Raw genomic sequence first — 17,540 nt, forward strand, 5'->3', positions numbered from 1 at the left:
CGGGGGTGCCCCGCGCACTGTCAGTGCGAGCCCGACGGCAGGATGCTGCTCAGGGTGGACTGCTCGGACCTGGGGCTCTCGGAGCTGCCCGCCAACCTCAGCGTCTTCACCTCCTACCTGTAAGTGCGCCCCCACTCCACTCCGAGATGGGGGGACACGAGGGGCAGGGAGGCTACCTGAAAACCAGGTGGGGGGCTCCTCGGCTCCCGCCGGCTCCGGAGGGGCGGGCGAGTTTGCTCAGGGCGTCTGGGGCCCCGGGGAAACGCACGTGTCTCCGCCGGGAGGACGACCGCACTTTCTGGGCCCCGGAGAAGCGACTCGGGCGCAATCCCGGGAACGCGCTGGTGCGCCGCAGCCTCCCGGTCCAGCCCTAGGGAAGTGGCAGAGCGAATTGCTCCGAGTGTAGGCATTTGCCTGCAGTGTGGGCATTTGTGCCGCTGAGCCTGGAACCCAAGGGCGGGCTGCCCGGTGGGTCCCTGCCCCAGCCTCTCCTCCCCTCCCCTCCCCTTGGTGTCTGGTCACGCTCCACGGAGAGATGGGCTGCAAAAAGTTCCCCCAAAGGAAACCGCCAGCTAGCCCAGCTCTGAAGGAACTTACTCTGCATCCCTTGCACGGTCGCGTAATGTAACATTTTTCTTTCTTTCTTTTATCTTTTTTTTTTTTTATGAAGTGATTAAAATGTGGCAACCACAGACCCGATTAGAGCTGCCAGAACGTTATCTTTACCTTTGGCTGCCCGAGCCGCCCTTTGAAGTGCCGGCCGCCACGGTGTAATCTTTAACCATCTCCTCCTCCCGGGAGGGGAAGGGAAGTGGGCTGATGGCGGCGGGGCGGGTAAACAGCGGCGCGGACACGCGAGAGGAGACCTGGAATTCTCCGCCATCCCTTGCAGATCCTCACACCCCTTCTGTCCCCAAACACAACCCCTGAAGCCCATTCCGCGGAGATGAGGCAGCGGTACATTTCATAATCTCGTCTCTGGAAAACCCAGGCCCGGAGGGTAACAGGTGGTTGGGTGGTTGGGGCGGATCAGGAGAGACCAAGGCCACCGCTCTCCCTCCCCCTAAGGAGACGCTGGGGCTCGGTGCCTTGGGGCTGAGAGACAGGGGTCGAGGCTACTCTGCTGACGACAAGGTGACACATTTAGGCTTTGAGTGGAGCCCACCCCAAGCCCACGCAATGTTAGTTTCGGCTTCTCTCATGTACCTTGGCAGGAGCTAGTTGGGATGTTTGTGAACTCATTCTTTCCTCATTTTAGTTGTTTTCTGGAGGGAAGAAGCATGAAAAGGCTTGCACAACGCCTTCCACGAAATAGTGATTCTTTTTCTGGAGACAGACTGTTTTTCTGGAGGGAAGAAAAATACATTTTTTTTACTTGTTTAATTTGCATTTAAAGAAATGGACCATCCTGCTAGATTTTGATATTAGTAGATGGCGATCCCCTCCTCATCTGCCATAAAACTGTTTTAACTTCTTTACCCAAAAGGATTATACAATTATCTATTTCCCCACCAGGCTTCCCTTCAATGGCACTCATTGCCTGTGGCAGTGATGTTTTCACAATGATAGAAATCTCTCCTAAGTGACCATTCTCAGAGAATTCACATTCCCTCCCCCAAACAGCTGTCTGTGCTACAGAGTGAAATGCTCATCCCCAATCTCTCTGCTTTAACTGCGAAACTCCGTGTTTCAAGAATCATGTGTTCTCTGCATAGTGGATTTCTGAGAGCAAAGCGGCAATTTCACGTAAGAACACAGGACTGTTCTTTGCCATCACCCCGAAGAAATTGACTATCTGCAAGAGAAGTGTGCAATCCCCCCAAACGCTTAGCTATTGAAACCATACACTCATGTAAAACATGTTTAAGAATACAGAAAATAAAATCATGAATAGTGTCAGGATGCTTTCTTCCCGCTTGAAAGAAGGAACATTTGTTAGGCTTCTGTTGCTAAAATTTGGCATGAAGTGTTGCCTCAAAGCGTTTCCCACATACTGCAGATGCATTTCACTGCATCCTCCACGTGCTCAGGAGGTCTTACTGCCACTGTTCGCCACCTATCGTTACAGACAACTCCTTGGAGTTAAGACACCGTTAGGAAATTGTCATCTTCTCACACTTGGTGATGACAGCCTGTAGCTCGGCCTAAGGGGAAATGTTCTTAAACTCGGAGTGTCTGTGAAAGTGTTATGGTGAATGTTAAATACTTGCTTCTAATGGTTAACATTTCAGGGACCATGCGTGCACAATGTAGAAATCAGTCCTGAAGTAAATAACCAAACTGATTTTCTTCTTAATACTCGATTTTAGAATTTGCTCTCCTATAGAAAACAAGGTGCCAAGGCCCATGGGATGCCCTTCCCTCCTGGGTAGAAGGTTTGGGGGGTCTTGGTATTTTTGTTTTTTACAACCATGGGAAATCTGTGCAGACATTCAGGGTAAATGGCGCCCTCTATTGGTTACACCTAGAATTACCTAAACATTTCTACCTTCCCTTATGCACTCATAACCTAAAAGAATTTTTATTTACTCATATTCAAATAAACAAGCATGTATCTTACTGTTTTTCTTGTTTAAAGAAATAACTGTCTTTGCTTTGAAAGGAAACAGTAAGTTACAGCCCCATGCCACTGGGGCCTGGCGGTAATTAAGCTTTGATGAGAAAGTTGCAGTGTGTAAAGACTCCTGGGTAAAAGGCCAGACTTTACTGTCTTTTTTTGTTTGTAGTAGGTTATCACCATTTATTTGAGTCAAAATGTTATCTCTTAATCTTCCTCCCTTCTCCACAAAAGAACAAGCATTTCATTTTCTTCAAACAGATTAATGATGGCAAGTTCCAGCTGCACACATTTGGCAAATAGATTTTACCACAATCTGAGAGCTGACTAGTCAGACTCCTAGGTGAAGAAAGTTTCCTAACTCTCTTCATAAGAAGCTAGAGCTCTTTAAGTGCATTTTTATAGCCTTTCTTTCTTCCCCAGAAAAGCTAAATCTTCAGCCAACATTAATAGTAACTCTCTTCTCTTTCTGAACTGCATTGCACAGTAGATCTGTAGTTGGACCACAGAACATGGTGGAAACTAACACTCTCTCTCTCCTTCTCTCTCTCTCCCCCTCTCTCTCTCTCTCTCTCTCTCTCTCTCTCCTTCTCTCTCTCTCTCTCTCTCTCTCTTTCTCTCTCTCTCTCTCTCTCTCTCTCTCTCTCTCTCCTCGGTGGCTATGGGCTCTGATTTTATAAAAGGGGCTAATAAACCTGACTCAGCAGAAAATAAGGAAACCACCAAGGTTGAGACATTAAAGTAAACAATAATTGTTGACAATGTTAAATGCATCTCAATTTACCAGTCATGATTTATCAGAAATAAAGTAGTTCTAGCTTATAATCTCAATATAGGTGAGTTGTCTTAATGTACAAAATGTGAACATTTTGAAAATACATTCAAATAAGCTCTTGAAAATAAGCTCCTCTATCCTACTTTGATATGTCTTTCATACAGTTAATGTGGCATCCAAGTAGAAAACTAAATTCTAATAAACATCCTAATATAGCAAATACACTTTTCTTGATCTACAACAGCCATTTTATCTTTAAATGAGAACAGAGTTTTTTTCTTGCTGTTGCTGAAGGACATGAACATTTCATCCATAAAAATGTATGTCACATGAACCAAAGGAACCAAAGAAAGATTTGTTTTTTAATTTAATGTATGTAGTTTGGTTAATTTTCCATATGTAGCTTTGGAACAAAATTTAATTTTACATGTAATTAGTAAAATTGGTATTAATAAGAACCTATCAAAAACCTCAGTTAGTTAAATTAAGTACAGCCCTGGTGTCATACATGTGTTTTAAGTATTTAAAATGCAGTTTCAATATTTAAAAACATTTTTTAATCTTTAAAATGGTTTTCTATATTTCTGCCTTCCTTCAAGAAAGAAAAGTATATTAAATAAAGGAAAATGTTTGTCCTTTAGTAATGGTTACAGAAGCCTTAACTGTTATAACAGTCTTAAAATTTACATCAATTCCAAAATTATAGTTTGCTCTACAACATACTTTTAAAATTAATTTAAAATATAATGATGCCAGTGACTTTTCTGCATTTTAATCAAGTTCTTTCCTTTACTCCAGAATTCCCAAGGTTATTATTATTATTATTATTATTATTATTGAGTTATCATTATGGAAGCAATTATTGAAACTAATTGACGAAAGTAGTCTGAGTGATTTTTTTTTTAAAGTAGTGGCTCTGAGTCAAACAATTTTTAGTGCAGATTTAAAATAAATATTTTACTGAATATGTTCATTATATGCATGACAGAGTTTGTGTGACAAGAATGAATTTTTAGATACAGTTAAACATGATCGCCAATCTTTTTCCTTCTTATTCATTGTCTTCAAAGTAAAGGAGTTCTGGTAAGCAACAACAGGTAGCCATCACAAATGAGTTAGAAGATTGGAATAAAAAGAGAAAAAATTTTAATTTAATTTAAAAATTTAAATTAATAAAAACAAGATTGGGATAAAAAAAATAACCTTTGTAGGTTAAATAAAGCTATTTTTTAAATAATGGAACCATTCCCGCTTGGATGTATTTAAAGAAGTTCAGAAACACAAAACTGGTCTGTGATTTGTCATGGTTAAGTTTTATTAGTTAGAATTATTTGATTGTTTTTTATTTCTAAGACAGATAGCTGTCACCTGGCTGGTGTGGTTCAGTGGTTGAGCATCAACCTATGAACCAGGAGGTCACAATTCAATTCCCAGTCAGGGCACATGCCCCGGTTGCATGCTCTATCCCCAGTAGGGGGCATGAAGAAGGCAGCCCATCAATGATTCTCTCTCATCATTAATGTTTCTCTCTCCCTCTCCCTTCCTCTCTGAAATCAATAAAAATATATTTTAAAAAATAAAACATATAGCTGTCAAAAGCATAGGAATGATAAGCAAATAAGCAATTAATCCAATAAACCTATCATTTAAAAATTAAAGACATTGCAGAATCTTTATGCTTTTATAACTGATACCTAATATCTACCTACTTTAATAAAGCATGTTTATATTTCTTCTATTAAATTCATACATTTAAGTCATTTTAGCCATAAGTTTAAGTATGTTTCCCATTAATCCAGATCATATGCCATAGATAGAAATGAAAAACAGCAGTGGTCCTGGCCAGGTGGCTCAGTTAGTTGGAGCATCCTCCTGTACACCAGAAGCTTGTGGATTTGATTCCAGCCTGGTCAACACATATACTTAGGTCTTGGGTTTGTTCCCCGGTCAGAGAGTGTATGGGAGACAACCTATCAATATTTCTCTCTTAAATCTATTTCTCTCTCTCTCTCTCTCTCTCTCTCTCTCTCTCTCATCAATTTTTTAAAAAGGAAAGAAAAAACAATAGTGAACTCTATTGAGCAATTTTTTGAAATTTTTTTTGGTTTGGTTTGGTTATTTATATAAATTTAGAATAATGCTAAATGGTACTTTTACTTGGAAACACCCCACAAATGGATATTTCTGGTAAATTGAATTTTTCTTGAGAAGGCAAATTCCTTTCTTTGAGATTCAATCTCCTCACTCCTGTTGTAATGTTTTTCTTTATAGAACCTTGTAGTAGAGAGATATATCATTACAGCCACAACTGATATATTACCTACCAAAGAAAGAAAGCTGATTATCTAGTCCTGTTGCTATTTTTGCTGTACTTTAGTAAAATTTTATTTGTTAAATCTGCTTATGAATTCAAACCAACTAGAACTCTTATTCCCAGATCTGTCAGCTTTTATCCACATTTTTATTCAGTCATTATAGATAACAACCACATGCTCAATTTCACCTGTGGAATTCATTATCTATGGGAAAAGGAAACATTTCACAGGCTATAAAACAGAATATTTCATAGAAATCTTCATAATTCAAAATTAGTTTTGTTCTCCAATAGGTTACATGGTAGGAAGCAGGCCCATTCTTGAAATCCCTGGCATTTTCTCCTACCTCCCCCAGATAAATTTTTGTTTTGTTTTGTTACATTGAGCCCAATGGATATGCCTTATTTGAAACTGGCAGGTAGAACATTAGTCATTTGCTTTCAAGTTACCTTGTGATAATGCTAGAAGACTGTTTAGTAGGGTGTTAGCATTACTAATTTAAAAAAGGCTCCATAAGCAGGAGTCCATCGTCATACCCTCATCTATTAACCCTATTCTCAGTGCTTAAATCTGGGATTGGAGAAGCTGAAATTTACTTTGAGAGCATGTGAAGGTGCCAACCCATGTCCACAAAATCATCTTCCTTAAAGTCAGATGGAATAACACTCCAGGCTGTGATGATGGGCTCTCTTTCCTTCGGGGTTTATCCTCCTCCCTAGACTGTGAGCTCTTCTGCAGGAGGAAATTTCCACTTTCTATCCCAGTGCCCACATCAGTGTCTGACATTTAAGGGATATTTAATAAATATTTGTAATGCCGAACTGAATAGAATTGGCTGAACTGGCTGCTGAAATACCAGTGGCTAAAAGAGGTCAGAGAAAAATAAAGGACTACTTATCTGCAAAGTAACAGAACAACTCAAGGCTGCTGGGGTCCCACAATTATGGCCCAGCGCCATTTGAACTACAATTAAATTGTGTTCAGCTTAAAGGATGCAATGAGTTGTTTATTTTAACAAATACACCAGAATTTACATATCTAAAGTACCTTATTAGTTTAATCACAATAATAATAAGAGCTGACATTTATATTGTTCTTCTTGAGTTTCAGGCATTATGCTAAGTCATTTACTGGATCATCTATCCCATAACAACCTTATAATACAGGTACTATTTTCATCCCTAACTTGGATATCCCAAGGATATTTCCATTGCTCAAAATATTTTTTAACTTCTTTGAAGTTATCTTCAGGACCAGCTTACCAGAAACATAAGAAAACCAGCCTTCTAATTTATGGTTATGCCTCAAAGTAAATGTAATTGGTGCTGAAATATTTCAGCACATTTTTCCTTTCAGGAACACAATTTATGAAGCTCTGGGAAATGTGGTTTTTAATTTTCAATAAAAGGAGAATTATATAGCTTAAGGCCAAAGATTTTAAATTTAGTAAATACCTTTTCACTTTTTCTTGTCTCCAAGCCAAAGATAAATTGTGGTAGCTGCCCGGGTATTATGAAGAGTGATCAATTGACTGATAACTTCCAAGTAAAGAATAAAACTAACTTTTTTTCTTTGATCAGGTCCATGTGTCAAGTAAAGTAGGTGCATTCTTTGGAATTATTTCTCCATTCAGAGAGACATGAACTTTCTGAACAGGCCAATGTTATTTGAGTTTGTATTCACCTTTATGCATAGTTTAATGATTATGGTAGTGATAGAGAAGAAACTTTTCTTAACTATTCATTTAATTTTTTCAGTCCTTCAATTCATTGACTGAAATAAACCTAACATGTGCTAAATATTTATTATATTACAAAGTTACCATGAAAAACAAATAGGTGGCTAATTAATTACAAATTATATTCAGTATAAATAGCCCCTCATCAAGTAAGTAGTAATGTTTAGAAAATTTAGGAAACATTGAAATATAATCTCTAAAATTTCTTAAAACAATGCCCTCAAATCTTGTTTTCTATTGTTATCAATAATAATTTAAAATTGTTCAGCAATCCTTAATTTTCAAGTGTCTCACTTTTTAATACATGCACATTATTTTCACATTCATTTTATCCTTCTTGCCTTCAGAAGGAGTTTTGTTCCATCTTCTAAGAAGGACTGGTGGTCAAGGGGGAAGAAAGCGAATTCATACACACACTAACACACACCCTGACACCCCCATAGGAAGCTACTTCTTTTGTGCTACTTGCTCGGTGGAAATGATATATAACATTGACATGGCTTGACAGTGGAGAGCCAACCCTTTTGAGGAGCGAGACGGAGCTGGCTGTGTGAAGGCACCTTCAGTTCAGTTCAGAAGCTGAAATGCGGAAGACAATTGTCCTGGCAAAGGGAGCCCCACTCCAGCTGAGAACGCGTGCACGGAGCTGACCTTCCTCCTCAGCCTGCCAGCTGAGATGACGGCTTCCTCAAGTGGTCCCTTGTTAGCCTAGCCTTTCCTCCGGCATTGCTCATCTTTCACAACTGGAAGCCAAATGTTTTAAACTGTTACTCAATTTTGCAGCCAAATTCCTTTATTTCCTCTTTCTACCTCTTTTTCTCACTCCCTCACTAATACACACACACACACACACACAACTGATGGCTAACCTTACATGCATACCTTCCTTCCCAAAGTCTACACTAAGAACCTAAGAATTTTTGTGTTTTACTGAAAAATTAGTAAATATTTTTGTACTTTTTTTTTCTTGAAACCTTGATTACGTAGAACAGGAACTTCTACAAAAGATATCTATTTGCAAAAATAACCTTCCTTTGATCAAAAAGCCACAAAAGTGTAGCTCTCAAGAAAGTAGAAAACCACACATGATCTCAAGTGGAAAAAATATAAAGAATTTGCTGAATTTTTAACCTTAGCACATAACAAAGATATTTTAAACTGGGTTGGTTAATGTGGGCTGTGTTAGACTTTCATTGTGTTGTGTTTGGGTTTACCCAGTGTTATTTTAATGAGTTTATTGGTCCAACACACAAAACACCACATGGCACTTGAAGTTCTTAGGTTATAAATTTTCTTATGAGGCACTTGAAGAAACTCTATTACATAATCAATGGTCTTTAAATCTATCAGCATAAAAATAAGCTTTCTCTTTTTGCATATGCAGTGAGAATTATTTGGTTATAAAAAAAATCAAATAAAAGTTCCCATGAAAGGAGTTACATTCCTTAATCATCTATTTTGTGCATATATTGTGACTTCTGCAATAATCATTTATTTCACAATGAATCTATAGAATGAGTTTGGAGTCTTCTAGTAAAGACTGAGGTAAGAAGTCTTCCTCTTTATTTTCTCTTCATCCTTTCTGTTTTGACGGGACCGTTAGCAGACATGCTTGCATTTGGCAATAGCTCTACTCTATCATTGTTATAGTGCCAGCTGCCCAATAGTAAAGCCTAATCATCACCCCCTCTACCCCGCCCCCCCAAAAAAGAATGGCAAGAGAGGTGATAAAGCAAACCAAGGGAATCGGCTACCCAAGGAACAGTGCAGGCAGAACTGAGAGACTGAGATCTCCACTGGGCACCCAGTCCCAGATGGTTCACTTCTCCTGTGTCCCTCTTAATCCTTCTTCATCCCAGGCTTCTAGATAGCATCAGAGGAGAACTGGGAGGATGCATTTTTCTTATCTCAGACACTTTCTCCCCAGGGCTTCAAACTACAAGATGAAGGTAAGTTTAGAAAGAAGAATCTTTGGGATTAAAGTATCAACTCTAAGTGCACCGGAATTGGGGTCTTTGATTTTAGCTCCGGGAAGCCACATCACTGTCCTTGTGGTGGGAGACCTTAACTCACCGCAGCCCCCGTGCCCTAGCAGCTGTTGTTCTCTGGGGCTCAGGGCAACAGAGTACAGGAGGAAGTTCAAGATCTTTTTTCATTGAGTCTTCAAGCTCGGGTAGCAAAAGGAAATCCTAGTTAAACCAGATTCTCCCAGGGTGTAAGCATATCTCATTTGAAGATCTCAGACGTTTTAGCAGCATGATTAACTGACAGCAAGTATCCACCTTCCACCTTCCAGCTGCTGGCCTTCCATATTAAAGTTTACTTCCCAGGCTCTTATAATTGTGAGAAGTGTTGGGTGAATATGGACGGGTCCCAAATGACTATTATGTAGTCATTTGAAACTCCTTTACCTTAGCTGTAGATACTCCTCAGAATATAGTTCTCAAGAGTAGGGGATACATCAGTTTGCAGGGCCACATGGGGTCAGGAGTCAGAAGGAACGGGAGAAACTCAGGGGCAAGAGCCTTTATTGTGGTCTCCATGGGAAGAAATGGACAGGGTAAGCAGGCTTAGAATCAGCTAGCTTGAATCATAGCAGGCTGTGGGGTGTAAGGGCTGTCTCAAGTTGTCTGATACCTGGTCCCGGGGTGATTAGAACAGGGAATGTTGACCTAGAGTGTAAGAGCCCTGCAAGAGCCTGATAAAGAAAGTGCCTGGGAGTGTAGACTTCGGCTGGTTGGTTTGCATATGAAAGGTGTGCTTGCAGAGGAGTCCTTGCTATCTCTAGGAATTAGCTAACCCTAGGAGGGGCAGTCTCCCCTAGGTCAGCAAGGTCCCAAGATAGCAAAGCATCATAAAATACAATGAAAGACATGATGAATACACAAGGATTTTGTGTTCTAAATCCAAGGGAGACTCCTTCCTTCTTTGGCCCAAGAAAATTGATCACTCAAGGGATATATTATAGTCCAGTAGTAGAAACAGAGTAAATTAAGTATGATGATCAAGTGTGGTGAATGGTGTGACTGTGACAAGTGAGTTCAGCATGGTATGGGCGCAGCGAAGACAGTTTTCTAAAATGGTGAGTCACAGAAAGCGTTCTGTGATGTTTGAATTGAATATAGAAAGACTCATAGAAGTCAGCAAAATGAAAAAGAAGAAAAGCATTTCAAGCAGAGACCAACACATGTGAATACGTGGAGGCACGAAACATGGAAATTGCAGGAGGTAGTTTGATATGGCTGGAGAGAGGAGAGCCTGGGGAGCTAAGAAGGGGGAAATGGCAGCAAAGTTTGCAACTGGGGATGAGGCAAGAGAAGTTAGCTTTGTGGGTTAAACTGAGGAGGTAAATTGTATTATGAAAGCCATAGGAAACCACTAAGGGATTGACTATATAAGAGACATGACCAAAGTTGCATCTTGGACAAACTAGTAGGGTGGTAGGGAGTGTGTGTGTGTGTTGGGGGTCTATGCCAACTGAGACAGGAGACTCACAGTTACACAAAGGAAAAGTGAAATTGTCTGAACTTATGCAATCTCAGTGCTAGAGGAGAAAGGGGTCATACAAGAGACATTTATGAGACCTAAATTTAGTCAAATTAATGTCACAATATTTACATTACATTAAGGGCATGCTAACCTAATATGAATAAAAATTTGGGAAATCATTTATCCCTCTAAGTTTGATTGTTCCTTTCTGCTCTATATATTTTTAGGCAATTCCAAGTGCCCTTTATCTGTATCTACGACTGGTCAAAAACGGTGACAAGGTAACATTCAGACACAGACTTAGATATGAGCATATATAACATATGAAAGCAACAGGATGTTTGGAAACATCTAGAAAAGTAACAGAGTTTTAGAATTCATTTGAGTATCTGGCATTGGAGCAAAAAGTTGACAGTAGCAGTTGCCTCCTGAATAATAGCAAAATCTACATTTTAAAATGCCCTGTGCCCATACATGTGTACAAAACTTCAAAAGAGGATATGGTCAAGGCACATTTGAGGGAGAATCAGCACCATTTACTCTCTCTAGGAGGCACTCTTATGTTTCCCTAAACTCTGTGTAAAACTCACACTTTGTCCTAAGATAGAAGGTGCCTTTTTTCTGGCCACCAAATGTGTAACAGAGCAGATGAGCTAATATAATTGTTTATATAATCTTATAATGTGGTGATAAAGAGGTCCTTCTGTCTAAATTTGGCAGACTGTATTGTTTGTAACCTCACATGACAAAAAAAAATTCAAATAGTGCTTTTAGTCAGTTTCTCACTTAACCTTTATAACAAACAGTACAATAGTTATCGCTATCCCACTTTGAGGATAAGAAGCCTTCTTGACAATGATCAAGAAGATCTTGAGAGATCTTGGCAGTTACTGTGTGCCTCTGTTTTCTCATCTGTAAAATAACAATAACGACACCGACCTCACTGGGTTGTGCTGATGGGTAGGATAATGCACATAAAGCACTTTGCACAGGGCCGCATATGTGGAGCAATAACTGCTAGGTGCTATTGTGGTTTTGGTGATGATGTTACAGTTGCTTTAACACTAAACCCACACTTTTCAAATACACAGTGTTGGCTTTTATTGTTATTTCCCAAAATATTAAATTAACTTCCCTGAAATTTTATAAGTGTAAACATAGTTTTCATGAAACAAGATTTTTAAACATTAAAAACAAGTTAGGGAACAGCAGAGAGATGCCTACTTGACAAAAGAATAGGGGAAGCAAATAGGGGCAAATTCAAGTGAGTAGGGCATCACCAAGCATCTGTTTAAGTAAAAATATTCTTTCATCTCTGACCCTTGGATCAAATAGATAGAAGATTCTGTGTATTGAAAGAAGTTTTAGATTTTCATCTGGGTGTATAATGTCACGTAGACACTGCACCGACCTCCAGGGTGGCTGACTACTGAGTGAATGCTTTGTCACAGATTGTGGGTAGGTGGCCCAGGGTTAGGAGTCCATTCCTCAGACGCGATTTAATGAATAGCCCACAATTTGTGGTCCTAGATTTAAATTGTTTTTATTCTTCCATTTTTCATCCCACCCATCTCTATTATTTTTCCTGAGTATAGAGGAAATATTCAGTCTGGTAACTTCTTGGGCTCTTAGAAGCTCCAATCTCAGCAGCTGACTTGCTACATATAGCAGCAAGAGAGAAATGATGTATTTAGAGGGATTGAGAAAATATTGGAATTTCAACCTTTTCTCAGAGCCAAAGACATTCAGAAAAAAAAGAATTTTTAATACAAAAAATATGTATTTGGTTATTTTTTGATATTAACTAAAAAAAATAATTCTACTCTAAAGAAAAAAAAATTGATTTAAAGAATAAGCCTATGTCTACCTGAAAATACATTCAAAAGAGTTGAATTTTCATGAGGAATTTCTTTTAGCTGTCCTTGATAAAGAAGCACTTGGGAAGTTCAAGATGGCGACATCGCCTCCCACAGACACATCACAATTTACAACAAAAATACAGAACAACCATCACTCAGAACCACCTGAAATCTAGTTGAATGTAAGTTAGAGAAATAAATAAGAAGCACATGGAGACTGGTAGGAGGGGCAGAGACAGGGGGCAGAATCGCAGAATGGATTCTGGTCCTACACCCAGCTGGTCCTACACCCACATGTGGTGGTTTAAAATCAGGAGGGATATCTTGACTGTGGAGGTTTCCCTGAGGAGTAAGGGGTCCCTGCCCCACACCAGGCCCCAAGCCCAGAGTTCAAGTGCTGGGAAGAGAAGTCCCCATAACTTTGGGCTGTAAAAACCAGCAGGGATTGTGGCTGAGTTACACAGAGGCTGTGGGAATCCTAGGCAGTTCCTCTTAAAGGGCCCACACACAGAATTACTCAGACTCACTCCCTCTGAGCTCCAGCTCTGGGTCAGCAGCTTAAAAGGAACCTGGGACATTCGGGGATGAACTAACTTGTCTGGAATCAGAGCAAGAGCTAGAGGGGCAGCTTTCTCCCAAACAGAAGGGCTTGCAGAGGCCAGTGTTCCTTTGCTGAGCCCTCCCCACCACAGAGCCAATAGTCAGTAGCCATACTGAATCTCCATCAACCTAGCTCACACTTTTTTCCCTGTCCTGAGATCCTGCCCCTACCTACTTGCAGGCTCATCCAAGCCATCCCCAGTGGCTTTTCCATATAATTGACCTCTCTTGACTCATGCTTCAGACTTTCCTAAAATATCTCAAATAGCCAGCAGCTGGTCTCAGCATGCTCCATACCTCTTAATATGTGGCCTCAGGCCCAACACTAGCAGCAGTCCACCCTGGTTCACAGCTTCGCATCTCCTAGGCACCTCCAATCAACATAAGGAGTAGCCATCTGCAGATTGCTTTGTAGCTCAGGTTGGGTGGCCCCTGGCAGAGCACAGACAGAGGTTAACTTTGCACCTCCTGGGAGGCCCCAGAGCTAGTGCACCCAGTGGTCAGCTTTGACCACACCAACTTATAACCCTACCACTTGCACAAGTGACACATTCAAGGGGCAGACTCGGAGAGCACCAAAGCCTCACTGAAGCAAGTCCTGCTCCATAGGGTCAGCTCTTGCACAGAAGCTCTTCCACTGTAGTCACAGCTGATCCTTGCAACCAACTGGCCCAGGGTCAATCCCTCCCAGTGATGCCAACATCAATCAGGGCTCAACTACAATAGGACAGGGCACACAGCTCACACAGGGGCGCACCTGGAGTGCCCAGCTCAGATGACTGGAGAGGCTGAGCCATTGAGCCCTACAGGAAACCTACACAACAAGGCCACTCTACCAAGTCTGGGAGACATAGTAGATCTACTTAATACACAGAAACAAACACTGGGAAGCAGCCAAAATACAGAGACAAAGAAACATGTCACAAATGAAAGAATAAGAGAAATCTCTAGACAAAGAACTAAATGAAATGGAAGCAATAAAACTACCAGATACAGAGTTCAAAACAATGATTATAAGGATACTTAAGGAACTTAATGAGAATTTCAAGGAACTTAGTGATAACTTCAAGGAACTTAATGAGAACATCAACAACATAAAAAAAAAGACCAATCAGAAATGAAGGATATACTAACTGAAATAAAGACTAATTTACAGGGGATCAACAGTAGAAGATGCCAAGAATTTGGAAGATAAAGAAGAAAAAAACACCAAATCAGAACAGAAAAGGGAATCCAAAAATATGAAGATAGTGTAAAGAGCCTCTGGGGCAACTTCAAGCATACCAAGATTCACATCATGGGGATGCCAGAAGGAGAAGAGAGGGAGCAAGAAATTAAAAACCTATTTGAAAAAATAATGACAGCCTTAGCTGGTTTGTCTCAGTGGATAGAGCATCAACCTGTGGACTGAAGGGTCCTGGGTTCCATTCTGGTCAAGGGCACATACCTCAGTTGCAGGTTCCTGGCCCTAGTCAGGATACATGCAGGAGGCAACCATCAATGTGTCTCTCTCACATTGATATTTCTCTCTCTACATATCTCTCCCTCTCCCCTCCACTCTCTCTAAAAATCAATGAAAAAATAACCTCAGGTGAGGATTAAATAATAATAATAATAACAGAAAACTTCCCTTACCTGGTGAAAAAAATAGACATACAAGTCTAAGAAGCACAGAGAGTCCCAAACAAGATGAACCCAAAAAGGCCCACATTAAGACACATCATAATTAAAATTCCAAAGGTTAAAGACAAAGAGAGAAAAGCAGTTACCTACAAGGGAGTACCCATACGACTGTCAGCTGATTTCTCAACAGAAACTTTACAGACCAGAAGGGAATGACAAGAAGCAAGAACCTACAACCAAGATTACTTTATCCAGCAAAGCTATGATTTAGAATTGAAGGTCAGATAAAAAGCTTCCCAGACAAGGTAAAGCTAAAGTAGTTCATCACCACCAAACCAGATTTATATGAAAGGTTAAAGAGTTTTCTAGAAGAAGAAGAAGAAGAAGAAGAAGAAGAAGGAGGAGGAGGAAAAGGAGGAGGAGGAGGAGGAGGAGGAGGAAAAAACATGAACAATAAAATGGCAATAAATATATATCTATCAACAATTGAATCTAAAAATCAAAATAAAAAGCAGAACAGAAACAGACTCAGAGATACAGAGAATATTTTGATGACTGCCAGATGGGAGGTGGATGGGTGAAAAGGGGAAAGGATTTAGAAGTACAAATTAGCCGAAACCGGTTTGGCTCAGTGGATAGAGCGTCAGCTTTCGGACTGAAAGGTCCCAGGTTCGATTCCAGTCAAGGGCATGTACCTGGGTTGCAGGCACATCCCCAGTGGGAGATGTGCAGGAGGCAGCTGATCGATGTTTCTCTCTCATCGATGTTTCTAACTCTCTATCTCTCTCCCTTCCTCTCTGTAGAAAATCAATAAAATATATATTTTTTTAAAAAGTACAAATTAGTAGTTATAGTGTAGTCATGGGGGTATAAAGTACAGCATGGAGAATATGGTAGTATCAATACTATGAGCTTTTTTGGGATGATCACTTAATAAGTTGTATAATGTCTCATCACTGGGTATACACCTTTAATGTAATATTGTATCTTGGCTGTAACTGAAAAAATAAAAAGTGATTTTTAAAAAGAAGAAGAAGCAGTTGGTTCAACACAATTACCTAAAGAATCTTTGCAGTCAGTGACAATAACAAGGTTAAAATTATTTCCTGAGGAATAATAGGTACCAGTAACTTAAATCTGTGAGGCGAGGGGATTCAAAGTTATATAGGGGGTCAAAGTACTACTTGGGCTTGTTTTTGAGCAGAGACCTTGGGAATTAGGCCCACTGATCCCCAGCAGAGAGGAGAGATGGATGGGTGATCCTTGGACTGGACAGTCTTTTAATCCTGTGGATGAGCCTTGTGTCACCTTCTCCACAAATCCTCCACAACCTTCTATAACAGAGGCCAGCTGTACTACCTATCACCAATGAAATCAAGAGAGCAGGTCTGAAAAGGACAAGGGAAATATCCCCTGTAGCAGCACTTTTGTGTTTTACTACATGTGAAAATATGATTCTGGAATTCTCAAGTGCCCACTGAATTACTAAAGTAGGAAGCTGATGTATTTTACAGCCCTAAAAAAAGCCGAAGAATTCTCAGGGAGCCCTCTCTTACGTGTTATCCAGCAGCACAGATTGGAAAAGTGGTGTCTATCAGCCTAGCTTTATTAAGCAGCCTAAATAACCACTAAACCAAGAAGGACCAGAGGCAGCAAAAGTTGAATGGTTTCAAATAAGGGTCAGAAGGTCCTCTCTCAGGCAAAGCCAATTCTTCAGGTGGAGAAGGGGTAAGAGGAAAGTGACAGCACAGAGAAGACAGTGGCAAAGAAGAAAAGAATTAGAAAGCGTCAAGAAGGACTCACAGGTAAGGTGAACTTCAAGACAAAGAGTGAGGCAAGAGGACAAACTGTCAAGTGTGGCACAGCCTGGCTACTCTCTATTGTCTCTGTGTGGGATTGGCTCACCCAGTGGGTAGAGTTCAGTCCTTCAAGTGGTCTACACACACACACACACACACACACACACACACACACACGGGCACATCTCTGCATTTACATATGGAAGAAAAGGAAACTCATTTTGGAAACAACCTCAAAATACATACATCTACCTACACTAACCATAGGATGATAAGGCAATGGGCACACTCCTAGGAACTAGGAAGGGATTAACACTATGGTGAGGTGGGGTGGGGGTGGGGGGGAGAAACATTCACAGGAGAGGTGTGCTAGAAGTCTGGATCCATGGTTCTCAAACTTGTCTGCACATTAGCTCCAACTGGAACCTAATGTTAACCATCTCAAGGCCTTGATCACACACCAAACCAACTGAATCAAAAGTCTCTAGGGGAAGAATGTAGGCATCTGAATGGTGTTTTCACTCCTCAAGGCAAATTCAATGTGCAGTCAAGTTTTGAGAACCTCTAAGCTAGATCTAGCTACCCCACCAACCAGCCATAGAATCTCTGGCAAGACACATAACCTCCCTGCCTCAGCTTTTGCATCTGTATATAACCGGTGAGCACATGCTTTGAGGTTCCTCCGAATTCTATCGTTCTATCAATCTATCTGCTTGACATTTGCGGGTATTGTAACAGGGCAGGTGTAGCAAAAAAGGAGGTATCTACACACCCACACTATTTTG

The 17,540-nt window shown here is 40.5% G+C and overlaps 1 protein-coding gene across 1 annotated transcript in view; it reads left to right on the forward strand.

Moving 5' to 3' along the window:
- Window positions 1-6: 6 nt before the first annotated feature.
- Window positions 7-17,540, forward strand: part of LGR5 (leucine-rich repeat containing G protein-coupled receptor 5) — a 151,402-nt gene continuing 133,868 nt past the window's right edge. The window contains exon 1 of the mRNA XM_014531688.1: window positions 7-119. Coding sequence (XP_014387174.1) covers window positions 43-119 — 77 coding nt within the window. The 5' untranslated portion in view covers window positions 7-42. The remainder of the gene's footprint in view (window positions 120-17,540) is intronic.

The sequence above is a fragment of the Myotis brandtii genome, unplaced genomic scaffold, assembly GCF_000412655.1.
Source record: "Myotis brandtii unplaced genomic scaffold, ASM41265v1 scaffold82, whole genome shotgun sequence".
Lineage (NCBI taxonomy): Eukaryota > Metazoa > Chordata > Mammalia > Chiroptera > Vespertilionidae > Myotis > Myotis brandtii.